Genomic DNA, 16,623 nt, shown 5'->3' on the forward strand with positions numbered 1-16,623 from the left:
ATGATCAGTTAAAATGCCATGGCACCAACAACAAGCCCCGGGCTCAGGAGAAAATGCACACTGCTGAGCTTGGTAGACATGCCAAAGAATTTGCCACCATAAAAAGTGTGTGCGTGTGTGTGTGTGTGTGTGTGTGTGTGTGTGTGTGTGTGTGTGTTCAGTTTAGGTATAAATTCCTTGGATCTGATCCAGTTACGCTGCTCCAGATATTTGCTGGCCTACACGTGAACAGGAGCCAAATATAAACCCATCAAATGTGACATTTGGAGTATGGCTATTGGTTACAAACAGGGAGCACCCAGTGGGACAGTGTGTGTACATCTTGTTCACCTCACTGCTGTTCTCACCTCCACTCTTTACAGCAGCCAGTCTGGGACACACTGTTCCTCTCTAAAGCGAATTAGTCGTCACATTAGGTCAATCAGTAACAGAACTAAGGGCCAACAAACAGCTTAGTGCATGACTTTCTATAGGTAGCTGCATTAAGGACAGGCCCAAAATACATTAGAAAGTACATATGTTATGCTATTCTGTTGAGTGAATTAACACTGTACCATATAGATCCTTATAGGATATGTGATACAACGCATTTGAATGTTTACTGTACAAAAAAACCTATGAACAAAGCATTAGATGGGCTTTGCTTTACTGACACTTTTTTTTTATCTCTATCCGTTATTCACATGGGACAATACAAGGCAACCCTCTCTCACGCCTGGGGAATTGTTGCTTAGCAGATGGGATCTCTTTTGTATTGGCCCATAGCAACAGAAAGTCTGAATCATTTTCCTCATACTTGCACGCAAGCACTTCATGCAGCCAAAGTAAATACTGGGGTTGAAAATATCCTTTTGCCTCAACAATGAGCGTATTAATTGATTCCAAATGCGCACGATTTGTAATGACAATCCAGCTGTGAAGGAGGAACGTCACAGATGTACGCTGGTCTGATTAAGCAGCGCGGAATAACTGTGTATAAATAAATGACCCTCTTTGTGTCTATGTAGGCCAGCTGTTTGGGTGAGAGTGTAATAGTCCAGGCCGAAACTGGCAGCGCTCCATCACTACGCTCCAAGAAGCAGATAAGAGAGGCACTTACCCGCCGCACACCCCTTTGATCAGGGTGCACTTTGATGCCCACCTCCTTTCCCGGTGTTTTCCCTGGGACACTTCATGTTTCTCATGTTGGTGCAGATCTCATCCTGGCAGGAACTCTTCCTCCCTCTCTGCCTGTGTGTTAACATTAACCACTCACTTGCTTCCTTAATATTCTGTATCCGTCTGTGCTGGCTCACTGGTAACCCTTCTGTTTTCTCTCTCTGTCTCTCCTGATTTTTACCCGTTCTCCCTATAGTCATCCTGTCATCTCTCTGTCCCGTCCCCATGAGGCGCCTCTGTGGTTTCCTCAGCAGTAATTAACGCCCTGGTAACGTGCAGGTAACCAGGACACACCAGACATAAAATGACGGACTAGACTCTCTTGATCCCAGCAATTCTTACTGTACTCATATATTATTTTCTCATGCTTCCTTTGCAGTCAGCATGTCAGATAGCAAGTCCAAAATAGCAGGGAAAACAAGATGTGGCTCAGGATATGACCATTTCTCAGTTTAATTATGAATATCCTTCATCATTAGTGTTGCATCTCAAGTTCTGGTAGGTGCCAGTTGCGAAAGTATAGAGTGAGAGGCCCAAGTGTCAAGGACAGTTAATGTGTGTGTGTTTCTTCTGAAGTGTTAACATGTGGGTGGTTCACAGATAAACAAAGCCACATGAGTCATAACATGTAACAGTAGATGCACTCTGACAAAATGATTTCCTTGTGTGTCCACCTTGTCCTGTCCCTGCTTGCCATTAGACAATTTCCCCATTATTCGTTTGGCAGTCTCTTGAATCCGGTATCCACATGTGTGAACATGTTTTTTAGGCTTCACCATTCCTTACACCACGCTACCAATTCAATGAACATAATAACAAACATAGAAGTGGCAAGGTTACTGATTCGTTACAGGTTACTGGAATACTCGAACTCTCTAAAAGTACGCTGAATATAATTGTTGTTGGGTGAAGATCTTGTAACAAATTTTTAACTTTGTTTTAACTTAAATTGAAGGATTACATGTTCCTCTATAGGCTGAGAAAGGTCTACAATGCTCAGACTTATGGAAACCTTTAAAACCCATTGGATACACTCTAAAATGCATGGTGGTCAATCTGAAAACAAGGCTGGTTTTCCTGAAAAGTTGACATTTTGGACCGTTTTCACCTAACAACAGCAATATTCAGTTAAAAATACAATCTATTTCAATTCACAGACTGCATTTCACTATATTCAAACAGTATTATCATCATCACTTACATCTCACATTATTTTAAGTGTGTAAAATTATGTTAGTGTACATAATCTGACAATTTAAATAACCTTTTCCCCAAACAGGTTTCTGAGTAATCCAGATTACCGTAATTTCATTACATGTAACTTGTTACGACCCAACTCTGATCACTAGTGTTAGAATGACTTAAAGTGACATAACAAGTCTCTTGTTAAAATGATAGAAAACACAAAGTAGTTTCAAAATCTATCGGAAATTCTCACTTTGGGATTTTATCTGGTTAAAGAGAAGGCCTTGGCATATGACAGGCAACACTGTTCTGCTTTTTAAACCATTAGGTGTCATTTGGTCCCTAGTTGTTGGGGGAACAACACTCATGTTGATCTTATTTAATCCATGTGAGGAAATGAAGCCAAACAACAAAAGTACCAAACCCTTTCACTGTGGAGGGACTTTTACGCTGGGATTTTCTGTATTTTTACCAGATCTTGTTGTATCACAAGTTATCCTATAAGCAAATATACTGCTATAAATACTGACACACATTTAATGAAACACCAGAGACACAGGCCTGACCTTTCTTAAGATTTAGGTCAGGTTAATAAATTGTCTTTCAAGCATCACCAGAATGAGTTCATGTCCCATTAAATATTCTCCTGTCTTTGTACTTTGTGTTATCTTTATCACACAGCAGGTTGGAAATTACTTTGGTTGTCACATAACCAAACACTCTTACAGTAAGTACAGCACTGGGAGAATGGGGGAAATTAATCTACAAATAACAACAAGAGACAATAGAACAAACACACACACACACAGATCCGTTGCTTCTTGGCTGAGACTGGGATCATAGGAGGCGGAAGTCACCATGAAAGGAGCCTGGGCTGGGACATCTGATAGGAGGACTTTGTTTGGGGATTACCATGGAGGCGAAAGAGGTAACGTCACGTCACTGATACGACACACACCCTGCAGAGTGTCAGTAACAAGGGAGGGGAAATCTGCTGAGATTTCTGGGAAAGCCTGGAAGAAGATGAAGCTAGATTGTGCTGAGGAAGGGGAAAAAAAGAAAAGCAGAGATTCTAGTAGCTCAAACAAATACTCACCTCAAGATTAAACTTGTTGGACAAGTCAGCTGAAACCCAGTGACAGATCAATACATGATCTCATTTATTTACTCAACTTCTACCTGGCTGTAACTTTGTCCTGTGTGGCCAGGAGCACATATTGTGGGACAGTGTGTGTGTTGAATTACAGAGTGGAAGAATGATTCAGAAATCAAGTCAACAGTGAGTAAATCCATGTCTTGTTGAGGGGTGAATAGATACACTTGTGCCATATATGGTGTGTGTGTGGGTGTGTGTTTGGGGTGTGTGTCTGTGTGTGTGTGTGTCATAGTCCCTAGAGTTTCACTGCATCAGACTTTGTGATGTGTTTTGTTTTTTTTGGAGCTTAGTCATTCATATGTTTAGCCAAGAACTACAATACTAAGTCTTTGGCAAACTGTCAAACTCTGAGTTCCTCCTCCTCCCACGCTTCCTCGTTCAACGCTGTATAAGCCCGGGCAGCTCACCTCTTCATTCAAACCTCGAGTAAATTACTGGGAACAGCTCACACCAGACTTCCCTCCTATCAGACACCAGGATGTATTCAGAGCTTGAGTGCGGAATTTGTTACCAATCCTACAACGCGGGCCGGCGCTGTCCCAGAGAGCTCCACTGCAAACACAGCTTCTGCGAGAGCTGCCTGCTGGCCCTCTGTCGGCCCCAGGGACCCGAGGCCGGTCCGGGACAGGAGAAATTAATCGTCTGCCCGCTGTGCCGAGACATCACATCTATCTCCGGTGAGGGGACGATGAGAGCGGCCCTCAGGGTTGACGAGTGCGTCCTTGAGCGCCTGGTGGCCGCCGGTGTCCTTGAGGAGGAGGAGGAGGAGGAGGACGAGGGCGAGGACGCTAAAGATTGTGACTGTGAGCGGACGCTGCCCGAGAGCCAGGCCGAGGAGAGCGAGTCGTCCCCGGGTTCCAGAGGTGGGAGGCTCCGCCGGTCGTGGAAGCGAGTTTGGGGGAAGATGAACCGGCAGAGGGGCGGAGTGCGTAAGTAGGCAGCAGACTGTGGTTCATAAATCGCCGGGTTTACATGTCGTCATGTCTTCTGTGTTGGCAGAGCGATTCATGTGGGTAGAGGGAGTTTTCAACCAAATTGTAGGGAGTTACTAAAAGGAACAGACAGCACAGTGTATAACAAGTGATGTGGTAATAAAAAGTTGGGTAAATCTTCAGTCAGAGACCACATCGACCACCAAACAACAATATGAACAGTAGCCTAGGCTATTCATTTAGGTTTTGATTTTTTTTGTACTACTTAGGCAACTATAGGCTACTATAACGTAATTCAAGGGATTACATCAAACAACAATATAGACAACAAGACCTAGCCTTCTTACTATCTATGTCAGGGTTTGGTAGGTTACTTTAAAAATGTATTCTATTACAACTAGGCCTACTAGTTACCTCCAAAAAAAAAAAAAAAAAAATTTCATCGGTGACGTCATCGGGGATTACCCAGATTCAGTGATGTTTCTGATTATTTACACTTACTCTCAGGTCACTGTGCCATATTTGAGGTATAAAAGTAGCCTACAGATAAGGAAAAAGTCAGATACTGCAAAGTTTAGGACTTTTTCCACTTTTCCACCTTTCCTTTTCACTAGGCTATTTAATGGCCTTCTGAGTTTCTCGCTTTCACTTTAAAAGTTTTCTCAGAAGTAGGCTAAACCTCTACTTTTCCACAAGTGTCTGACACATTTAGTCTTACAGGTAACATAACAGAATACAGTTAATAGCCTACGTGACTACCAACCCAGATGTGAATTTAGATGATAAAGATCACTTTAGCTTTAAAAAGTAAAGTCTGTTTTCTCATGCATCCTTTTTTTCCTTCAACAGACTGTATGACCAATGGTGATCTGAGGGACATCGCCATGATGACATGCTACATGTTTTGAGGAGTCTGCAGCCTCAGAAATCCTGGACAATGTGATGCCTAATTATTCTCAATGAGCCAAACATCTTTCTCAACATGGAGTGATGGTGATTTCTTGCTGGCAAGACCGATGGACAAGGAGTGGAATGAACAAGATGATTCATATTAACCTTGTAGCTTTCTGAGTAAAGCTTGTATTCATAGTATTCCCATGATATCACATGCATTTCCTACCAATATGATGCTTTACCATATACACAGCTCATTGGCTGTGGCTGTCATTTGATTATAATCACTGATTATATATGATATGATGATATGATTATTTTCCTATCAAGATGGCTGTATGGTGATGTAACAGACTACTATGCATAGGTTAGCCCACTAATAGGATGGACCAATATAGGCTAACCATTAGACTCAATGGAAACTTAAAAAAATATATATGTATTTATATTCCATTGTGCATTATGAATGATCAAAGATGTCTTATTTTTATAGTTGGTGCTAACGCTGAAAGTCTTATTAATGCAATAATATGTGATATTTATTCTTTACATTAATGTATTTATTTTTGAAGAGTTTGTTACATATTTAAGGAAAAATAAATGAGTAAACCACTGCCTCTCGTTTCATCTCACTTTTCAGCTCTATGGAGACTAAGACTACATGCAGCACAATGATATTATGAATAAATAAAATTGGGTGGGGAGTTAGGCCAGTCAACATGTGCACTCTAATAATTAATCTGCACTTGCAGATAACATGGTCAGCATAGCCTGGCCTACTTAAAACATATAAAATCAAATTCAGAAAACATTTAAAAAATAAAAGATGAAATATTCTGCATGACCCAACTATGATAATAGCTAAGATAGTCTAGGAATAGGAAAACTAAGCTACTTTGACAGCTTGAGGAAGTGATTTAGCTCCTCCAGGTGAACAGAATTGCCTCAATCAGACTCTCAACCAGCAGCAGCAGCAGAGCATCAAGGCTTGTAAATGACTAGTTTGTTTGGCAAGTAAGATGCATAGATTGACAACAGGATTACATCTCTCTTTAATGTTTTCATCTGACAGTCATATTATATACAAACTCAGGGTGGCAGCTGTCAATCATGCCAGGCAGTTTTCTTCTCTGTTCAAGGTAAATATCCAGTCGTTTTGCAGACACTTTGCAGAAATGTTTGACTCTGAAACATAAAACAGGGAGAGGGATGGTGATCATTTGATTCGCAACCTTTTGATTTCTGTGAATTGCATCAACTCCTTTGAGCATTTTTCTCTGCAGACTCCTGTTTGTCTGTGTGCTGGTCTGTGCAGCTGCTGCAAGAGGTAAGAGCAAATATATCACAGTATGTGCAAATAACCTAATGCTTATCTTACTGAACCTTTAAAAAAATGTCATGCGGCATGTTTTGGTTGAAGGGTTCAGATGTAGGCTGACCTACTTATGCTATAGCTGACTGTTTAACAATAACATTGGTATTGGTTTATTTGGCATGTGTTTAACAAGGCAAGTCAACTGTACCCTGGTATATTTTGTAAAACTATTTTAGGGAATAAGGATTTTATTTAGAGAGCAGGAGAGATATGACAACAAGGCATGTATCCTACATTTGGAAGTGTACTTGATCTTGTGGCATGGTGACATTGTAATTTCACATTATATTTAACCAGTTAGGGTATGAAATGAGGCTATAATATGAGGTTTACCACTAAATATATTATCATTTCATTAAGCAACACAACTTTAAAGAATTAAACCTGGACTTCAACCAGAAGGATTTACATATTGTTTATATATTGTCTCTACATCTGCATTTCTTCAGATATCTTTCTACCACACCATGTGAATGAGTTGTCAGGATAAGTTATGCCATTTGAAAGATAAAAACATTTATTTTTCTTATTTTGCCCTTGTTTTCACCTTTCAGCCAGTGCCATAACAACCCAGGAGGAAAGCAGAGTGAAGCACAATATCTTGAGACCTTTGTATGATCCTTACAGCCGTCCTCATCCCTTCACTGCTGGTCTGCTGTCAGTCCAGACTGGACTCAAAACTGGAACTAAAAGTGATACTGAGTCTATCAAGAAACCTTCTGATAGAGACTATTTCTTCACTGACCATCAATCAAACACTGTGCAGTCTACGAAAGGCAGCGTCAGTTATGATCGAAACAGCCAAGATGACAGACGCATTAATTCCCAACCGAGAATCATCAGGATGCAGAGCGGCTACAGCTCAGGTGGAGTGAAGCCGGCCGGCAGCATCTACACTGCTTCCTCTCAGCTCAGAGGACAAACCTTTGAGAGGCAGCAAGCCAGAGTGAACCAGCACCTTCTGTCTCACTCACAGGCACCAAGCGACCAAAACAGTAAACCGGGTGGATTTGTGATCATTCAAAATGGTGGCGCCTTTGACAGACAGTACAGCACACCTAGTAGGCCTAGTTCATTCCACAAAGCCAGATCTGGAAGTCTTTTTAGCACATTGGCACCGATCATCCGAAAAGCATCTCATACAAAAGACTTTACTGCTGTCAATCCTTTTCATCAGAGCTCCAGTGTTTGGTCAGCTGGGAATCCCAGTGACGCTCAAGAATCCAATAACCAAGGCACAGTTCCTATAAGTAACTTTCCAACAGCAACTGAAAGCAGAAGTGATCATCATTCTGGACGTAAAACAGTTTTGCAATCCCCTAATCCTTCTCCCTTTTCATCCCAGAGTGGTAGATATTGGAGTAGCTCGCTGCCAAGTTCAGGAATGCATTATGGTGGCTATAAAGAGACGAATGAACTTGCTGTGCCCAGAACGTGGAGTACATCTAGCGGGGCTCAATCAGGCAAATTTCCAGTATTCAAAAGCCAAACTGCCCGTTATGCACCATCCATCAGCAATAGCTTAGTCTCCACCGTTACTAAACACAACATTAGCCCAGAGAAACCGGCGCCATCAATCACAAATTTCTCCCCGGGTTTACACTCAGTGAGTAGCAGTGAGAAACCAACACATAAAAAGTTCCAGTCCTATCTCTTCAAGGACCCCGAAACCTCATTTGTCAAACATGAGACACTTAATAAAGTCGTAGGTGACGGACAAAAAACCTTAAGTGGTGTGAACACTTTTCCTGCGACGCCAAGTAAGCAAAGCCCCCCTGCCCCAAGAGCTTACAGCGGGCTTTCATCGACTTTTGAACAATTACAACAATCAAATCCAAAAGATCCAAGTAGTGAAGTGCAACGTCCCTCTAATAATGCCAACCTACTCTATCACAATGTCAAAGTGGTCCAGTACGGTGGTCAGACCTACTCTAATAAAAAGACAGATGGTTTCAGCAAATACCAACCTGTCTTCAGCATATATGGTTCCCCCCTACTCACCACAACACACACTCCCTCTCAACCCTCCTTAAGTCCCTCTTCAGAGAAAGGCAAGGCCGTGAAAAGTTTTGTCCCTATACAGCTTGTGAATTCCCACACTGTTGGTGACAAACCTATAGTAAAAAGCCCGGTCACCACTACTCAACCTGGGGGATCCACGCGTGGTTCCAAACGTGGCAGCATCTACGGCTTCAAAGGGTTTAAATATCATCCTCAGGGGCCGGCTGTAGAGGAAAATAGAGAGCCGCCTATTCTCTCCTCCAGAAACTCTAATGGAAGGATCAACTCTCAGAGATACAGCTTTGATAAAACCATGGACTATGGAATTAAAAGTGCCAATGTATATCCCTCTTTGTTGCCAAAGTATGGTTTTGGGCAGAGTAGAGCCGCCCCCACTACTGCTTCACCTCCTCTAAATGAAACGGATGATTCGGGGCCTCATGTTGTTGGAGATGCCGGTGCGAATGATGCCATTGAACCTGTTTCTGTGAGTTCAGTCTTTTATCACCATAGAGGCTCTTCCCAGGAATACAAATCCAAGAAATCAGGTAATTTCTTTGACTTCTCTGGAATTAAACTTAAATCTAGAACCCCACCCTCTCCTGGCGCTCTGTTAGACGATGTCCAAACCACATCTGATTCTGCACCAAGGGCATTCAAATCAGGCTTTAAGGATGTCCAGCCCATGCTCACGGAGCCTCATGCGAATAAGAACAACAACCCAGATCAGAGACAATTCAGAAGCTACAAAACAACAAATGCTTTCAAAGGGTTCAACACTCAACCACTTCGCACTGCCACCTCTGAGCAGATAGAGGGTGCCAAAACTTCAGCCATTGTTACTGACAAGTCTGACATGGTCCAGCAGGGTCCGGAAAGGTTTAGATCCAGCAGCTCACAGGTCTGGCAACCCAAAAGCGGTATAATCCACAGACGGTACAAGCCTTTCTCTTTCAAAGCTATGCATGGACAGCATCCAACAAGAAACAATCCAAGTGGACTCATGGGAGAAGCAGATATCTACACGGTTAATGGTAAAAACATCAAGACTGAAGAAATGTTGAGGCCTGATATGATCCGGTCCAGCACACCATTAGAAAATGAAGTCACATTTGATAGATCCTCCAGTTACCGTGAGAGTTTTACCACAGAAAATTCAGATCTTGGCCCCACAAGCTCAAACACTGATCCAGAAGGAGATGCCTCTGAATTTAATGGCTACATTCCTTCAAGTTACAAAATGTTCGGAAGTTCTAGTTTACCCGATGAGACATTCTTCCCTACTCACTTGTGGGATGAGGGGGTTCAGGGGTCAAAGGTCTCAAACGTCCATCTTGGATCCGATCAGAATCAAACAGATCCCAGTGAAGCAGAGCCAACTACCATCAAGCCAACATCCACACAGAGCCTAAAGGACCCAAGCAGTAAAAACCTTAAACCAAAGACAGCAGGGAGCATAGAATCAGTCAAGCGCCCCAGCTATGAGCTCGACAAATACAAAAAGTATCGTAAAACCTATGCTTTTCTGGGATTTAAGTCGCCTCGATACAAAGTTGGAAGTACACAGAACAAAACACACTGGAATTATGAGGAACAAAACCCAACTACAGCCTCACCAACTCCCAGAGACTCTTCAGCAGGTGAAGTCAAAGCAGAATCCACCTCAGTCCCTAAGCCAAGAACACCCAGCAACACCAAACCATTTCCAATGACGGCTAAACTTCTCAAGCAGCAAAATGCCACTAGCAGCATGGTTAAAGGCAAACGCGTGAAGGGCAAAAATGACCAAAATCCTATTAAATCTACTAATAGCACTGAAAATTTACCCATAGTCAGGCCCAAGCACCCTGTCAGGGTTGGAGCTATTAGGTATGCTGATATTCTGGGAAGTGCTTCATTTAGTGGTGTTGGAGCTACAACCCAGACACCGGATGATGTTCAGTCGGGTTCCTACACTACAGCTACAACCAAACTAAAAGCAGGGGTGTCTGGTAACGGCCAGGCAAGACCATGGGAGGTTGACGCATCTGTGGTTGAAAACACTCCTGCGACCTCAGCTGTAAACTCTGAAGAGGACGACAGAAGTACAGAAGCTCAAGCTGGAGGTGAGACGGGGGATTTCAGTAGTGTGGAGGGGAATAAACAGGGAAGTGAAGATGCAGACAGTGAAACGAAAACATCTGATGCACTCCTGGAAAAAGAGGGAAGTGGAGGTTTGGATCCATCTGATGTTTTGCCAGCCTTGTCATCCGCTTCCTCAGAAAGCCTTGGAGTGCTTGGTGAAGATCTGTTGGAACTAGATTACCTACAGAAAGCAGCTGGTAACATCTCCTTCAAGTCAATGAAACTGTCCCATTCAGATAGATGACGCAAAGTTGTTTTTTTGTGCAGAGTTTTTGTATGCTTGGAGGAACTCTAATAAATGTTGAAAAAAAAGTCCTTGTGATTATGATCTTGGTCAAACAGGGCTTTTAATAGGCCTGAATTTTGAGGTATTTACTGTTAATACTTTTTATACAGTACTGTGCAAAAGTCTTACACACCTTAGATTTTTTTATATAAATTTTGTCTTAGATGTTTATTTATTTGTGTTCTGCATTAGTGTGTCAGTAGACTGCTTTTTATATTTAGAAACTTTTAATTTCATTATTTTTGAAAGCATCTTTGTTTTACAGATTTTTTTTTTTTTTTTTTACATGTGCCTAAGACTTTTACACAGTACTATATTTTAGATTCATCCACTGTAGGTTTTAATCTAGTTAGAGTACCAGATGGGTAATGTGTACCTCATCAGAACAATTCACATAGTGTAAGATGACTTGTCCAAAAAGTAAACTGAATTGGGTTTCAAATGCTTTCCTGAGAGTCTCAACTTTCTGACATTCCCATTGTATTCTCCTATGTGGCAAACATGACTCATCTGGAACTGCAAGCAGATTATAAGAAATGCTGAGAATTATTTGCAAATACTACTTAAAATGTGTCTGGTATTATCACATTTTTACTGAGTGACATCTTCCAACTCTGACCTCAACTGAAATACAGAAAGTCCAAACGATGGCTTTAGCTCCTCTGTGTTTCCAGCTTAGTTTAATATCTTCTCTCCTGGGAGCAATTATGAAACCGAGTATTATGCTCAGTGGGAAAGCTGCAGAGGTCAAACATGGTTTTCTGAGCATAACTTTCGTCTTTGGAAAATATTTTTGCATAATGTCATGCAGAGTATTAGTTGAGAGAAAAGTGGAGGAAGGACATACTTGAAACTCTTTTATTTTTTGTAATAAAATGATGGTTTTCCCATTCCTAGTGTCTCCATTGCCAGACAGTGGCTACTCAATATGCTGACACAGACTTTCCATCCCCTCTGCAAGCTTACAAGGAGGTTTCGGCATGCTGGTCTCCGGGTTGACACGCTATGAAATGGAAAATTTGATCATCCCCTTTGTGAAAAGTTCTTTTCATGATGTTGCCAAGCCATTAATAAGCATACAAAGCGTATTTGAGTAGAACAAGTCATTATGTGGGTTGAGCCCATTGATCTCAACTATTAAGGAAAAAGGGGTTTGTAATGGAAATACATTTGTTTGCTGGGATCAAAATAATGAGTTTAGCATTATCTTGCCATAATCTTATCTATATTGTCAGCATTTAGTGAATTGGCGTGAGGCTATTGAATTAGCATACCTATGGTATAGTGACCTGATTGTGTGTTTACAGTAAGTGCAGATGTTATATATTCCACTAGATGGCATTAGGCATCCATTTCATTACTCCAAGTGTGTTCTAAAGTATATTGTAGTTCTCTTGATAGATCTGCTACTACAGAAATATTATAAACATTGATGCAGCAGTGAATTCAAAGCAAGTTGAAGCAGAGAAGAACAACTGCAGAATTATTTTATGTTTGTCTGGAGCTTGTCCCAAGTTTACAGCCGGGTTGCCAGAGTTGCTGTTCAAAAACCCAGTAACCCACAACAAAATGGATGTTGGCGCATGCACCCACATCAAGCAACCCAACAACCGAGCATTCTGTTTCAGGGGCACTGGGTCCATGCTAAGCCCAGATCACAGCTCCCCTCAGGTCCATTCACGACACGCGACCCTTCACCTTTTCCCAGCCGGCCTGCCTCACCAAAATACCAGTTTTCCACTTGTCCTCAATTGCCGTTCCACAGCTAGAAGGGGCCCCAAGGCGAGGGGGGGCGGGGGGGTCAGCTTGAGGGATCTGCCAATCAAAGTTAAACACATTGTACATTGGATTAACGTGCCTCCCCCCGCACCGCACCCCCCACAATACCCGTGGAAAGTGGAACCGTCTACTTTCCCATAGAAGTGTCCCTCGGAGTTGAGAGGCGCTACAAGGTGATGTGATGTGTGGTTTATGTTTTCAGGTCCCATGTGCTGGCATGCCTGTCTGACGGGGAACAGTACAAAGCGAAGGCGTTGGCCTGCCGGCTCCTTCAAAGTCCTCTCTGTGGAGTCTTTTGTGTTTTGGAGTGTTTTGTGTGTCTGATTCACACACTCGCTCCTTCCAAGTGTGTGTATTTGCTTCTAATATTCCCTCTGAGTGTGTGTGTGTGTGTGTGTGTGTGTATGTGTGTGTGTTTATCATAGACAGTGTGGTGTTCTCTTGCAAACTGGCCCTCCCCCTCTCCTACTGTGAGGGGAATTCTGTACCATGTGTCTGCGGTTTTCAGGGAGCTTTCAAGGAAAATAAAGCACAGAGGCCTCACAGTCCCCCTCCTCCTCCTCCCCCTCCTCCTTCTCCTCCTCCTCCTCCTTCTCGTTTTCTCACTCCCTCACTCACTCCATGTGGCACTTTTTACATTTTCAACCTACCCTTCCTCAGACTAGAGGAAAAAAAAACAAAAAACTAGAGGAACAGAGCTAATTTTGCATGCACCCTGTAATAAAGACAAATCCATAATCATGGCAAACATTCTCTCATGAAGCGAAATGGGAGGTGAGAGAGAGCGCGAGGGAGAAAGGGGGAGGGAGGGAAAGACAGAGAAAGGCTTTTTGTTTGGCTAAGTACACTATGTGAAAGAGGGGGTGGTGAGGAAAGAGGGCTGGAAATACATTAGAAAATGGTTGCGTCGGCTGTGGCATTTCGTGGATCAAATTACCTTGCATGCCATGCAGTGGATCAACCATTGGATCCACTGAGTTTGACCATGATTGTGTGTGTAAACCAACTTTATTGAGGCTACAGCGATTAACTTTGCCCTCAAAGTTATGTGGAAGGACTGAAAACCAACAGAAAACAGATTCGTGCCACATTATCTTAAAGAAAATGGAGCAGCGGAGAAAGTTGGGAGGATTAGCAGAAGCTGCTTGCAGTGTAGACCTTCTGTAATCCACTGTGATTCAATGGGCTTTATTGGCTTGGTTCAGCATAGGGTTACTTACAGGAGCAGTTGGGCTAAAAACAAGCTGTAAGGTTACTCATGTGGCTTATTATGGTTACTTGTGAGGGGAAAAGATGATGTGTGCAAATGTACAGACTTCCCTTCATAGATCTCAACCACTTTTCATATCATCACTCAAAACACCACCATATACTTGAAGTGTGAATAACGGGAAGGAAGTAATTTACAGCGTGGAATACATCCACATTCCCACATCTGGTTTGGGAGCCGGAGCTATTTCCGTGTCCTATACAGCCAGCTTCCCGTGGTCTGCGCCGGGGAGGAAGTCATAAAGACAGGAAGACTTCCCGTATTGTTGCCAACATGCGGCGGCGCGGACCTAACATGCTCCGCAGGGCCGGGCCTGATGATGTAAATACCATAAATATAATCCTCCCGCCCTTTCACACAGGCCAAGACGTATATTTGACTGGAGAGTTATACAACTCACAAAGCCCTTAAGAGATCTTCTCATTTGATATACGTATATGATAGTCACATAAAGTCACATAAGGGTTCTTATTAGCATGCTTTGAAGGGTCTAAAGTGGATTTGAAAGGAACACATCTCTTGTGTGTTTTGTGTGTTTTTTTATTTCACCTTCACAGATTGATTGAATCTTTTTCCCATTGTGGTATCTTGTGCAATGTGGGTTAAATACCTTTGCTTTTGTGTTTTATCACAGTGCAAAATTAAAACTTAACTTCAGCTTAGGTCACATACTGGAGAGACAGGTGTGGTCTGGGTCTGGTTTGCCACTGTGCGCTCATGTATGCATGAAGGTGTGTTTAGGGGACTGTGATAGTGTTTGGGTCGGGGCCTCATAACGCTTTACCACAGTGGGCACCTTTGTTTCAACACACATACACAATGAGGAGACGGTGCTCTTGCCCAGGCAGACACAACAGTCCCACCTGTTGGCTTCTGGCCAGCGCATCTCTGTCATTTGAACTCGGTGTCCTCTTGCATTGGCTCCCACCCAGTATCCTCGCCCCCTCCCCCCGTCTCTCCCATCTTGACCGGAGATGTTGCCACCACAGCAGAGGCAGGCATTGTCACTGCCTGTCGCCACGACAACCAGATGGCAGCTGTGCCCAAACTCATTCACCCGCCTCCACTGCTCCTTCTCTCCTTCTCAAAGAGCAGTGCTGGCATATATCATCTCCACCTTTCCTCCTTCTTCTTCTGTTCTTCCATGGAGCTGTCACATACTTGGCCATAACCAGGGCCAGATCTGCGTTTCCTAGTTCTGTGTGGCCACCTGCTCACATTAACCAAGGAATCAAGGTTTAGTCAGGTTTAGAGCGAGTGTATAAGAGCCTTGCCCCACCTCAGGGTGAATCTAAATGCTGGAGGGTTTCCTTTTCCAGGTTCACTTTACTCATTCATGAATCCTGGCTTTCGTGAGGAAAAAAACTGCATCATTTTCTTGAGCTCTTCCTTGGGTAATGCATCTCTACTGAAACTACCCGAGACTAACAAATCTGCAGTTGTGCTTCAAATCCCCCTTGGGACGCACTTTAAGGTGTGAGTGAACAAGAGTTAGCCGCATATATATAGAGGTCAGTGTGGGTTTCAGTACCTTCAGGTGTGGGTGTGGGGGCTTCTACTTCTCACCACTACAGGTGCTGACAGGGGCTTTTTTTTTTTGTCCACATCGACCTCATTCTTCACAGTAAGGAAAGTGAGACAGCGTCTGTATGGCTCTCATGCAGGTGCAGGCCAGGTCTGTGTGTGTGTGTGTGTATGTGTGTTCTCATTCCTATTCATTCCTATGGTGCCTTGGCGCACAATCGCACCCAGGTGGGATTGAGTTACCTGGCCATCTGTAGAGGAGACAGTGAGGAGGACGATACAAGATCCCATACATGATAGCAATATGGACTCAATTCAAAAGAGAGAGAGAGAGAGAGAGAGAGAGAAAGAGAGAGAAGCAGCTCAGATTTATCATACCAATAAAGCTTATCTAATTAAATTGAACTGTGTGGCGAGGAGTGCAGTGTCAAAGAAATCAGAGAGAGAGGGAAGAGTGGGGGTTGTGTGTGTGTGTGTGTGTGTGTGAGTGATGGCGGTGGCTTACAGCTCACCCAGCGAGCAGCAGTTGGTCAAATTACCAGTAAGACGAGTGATTAACTCCACTGGCTACCTGCCACCGTCGAGTGGAAATGATCTTATCAATGGGAGTGGTGAATGTGACAAACACCATTAAAAAGGCTTTGTGGATAACAATCAAGCTGTTTTCTTTTCCACATTACGACATCTGCGCTGTGGTCGCAGCCTCTATGAGCGAGTGTGTGTGTTCAGTGTGTGAAAGACAGAGAAGAGTGTGAAATGGCAAGAGGCGGCCCATATCTGTGGCGTTTCATGCAGATGGTCACACTTGTCTCAGCCTGTAAAACGTAGCGTCTTTTGAACACATCCATCCCCGAGTCCCCATTACTTCACTTAAAAGGAAACTTTGTTCTCCGTCTGGGGAATAAAAGAATAAAAGAAACCACGACTCCTTTTGTTGTT

At 43.1% G+C, this 16,623-nt stretch overlaps 1 protein-coding gene across 1 annotated transcript; it reads left to right on the top strand.

The window, feature by feature from the left end:
* Positions 1–3,894: 3,894 nt before the first annotated feature.
* LOC139919671 (RING finger protein 227) lies at positions 3,895–5,938 on the top strand. Its single transcript, XM_071909467.2, has 2 exons — positions 3,895–4,428; positions 5,281–5,938. The coding sequence occupies exons 1-2, from the start codon at positions 3,978–3,980 to the stop codon at positions 5,337–5,339; spliced, it is 510 nt and encodes a 169-aa protein (XP_071765568.2). The 5' UTR covers positions 3,895–3,977; the 3' UTR covers positions 5,340–5,938.
* Positions 5,939–16,623: the final 10,685 nt, after the last annotated feature.

Source organism: Centroberyx gerrardi, chromosome 23 (genome assembly GCF_048128805.1).
Source record: "Centroberyx gerrardi isolate f3 chromosome 23, fCenGer3.hap1.cur.20231027, whole genome shotgun sequence".
Classification (NCBI taxonomy): Eukaryota; Metazoa; Chordata; class Actinopteri; order Beryciformes; family Berycidae; genus Centroberyx; species Centroberyx gerrardi.

Excerpts from the sequence above, each read along its gene's own strand:
- LOC139919671 (XM_071909467.2), top strand. The coding sequence starts at position 3,978 with ATGTATTCAGAGCTTGAGTGCGGAATTTGTTACCAATCCTACAACGCG. Across the intron at positions 4,429-5,280 it reads CCGGCAGAGGGGCGGAGTGC|ACTGTATGACCAATGGTGAT; the intron begins GTAAGTAGGCAG and ends TTCCTTCAACAG.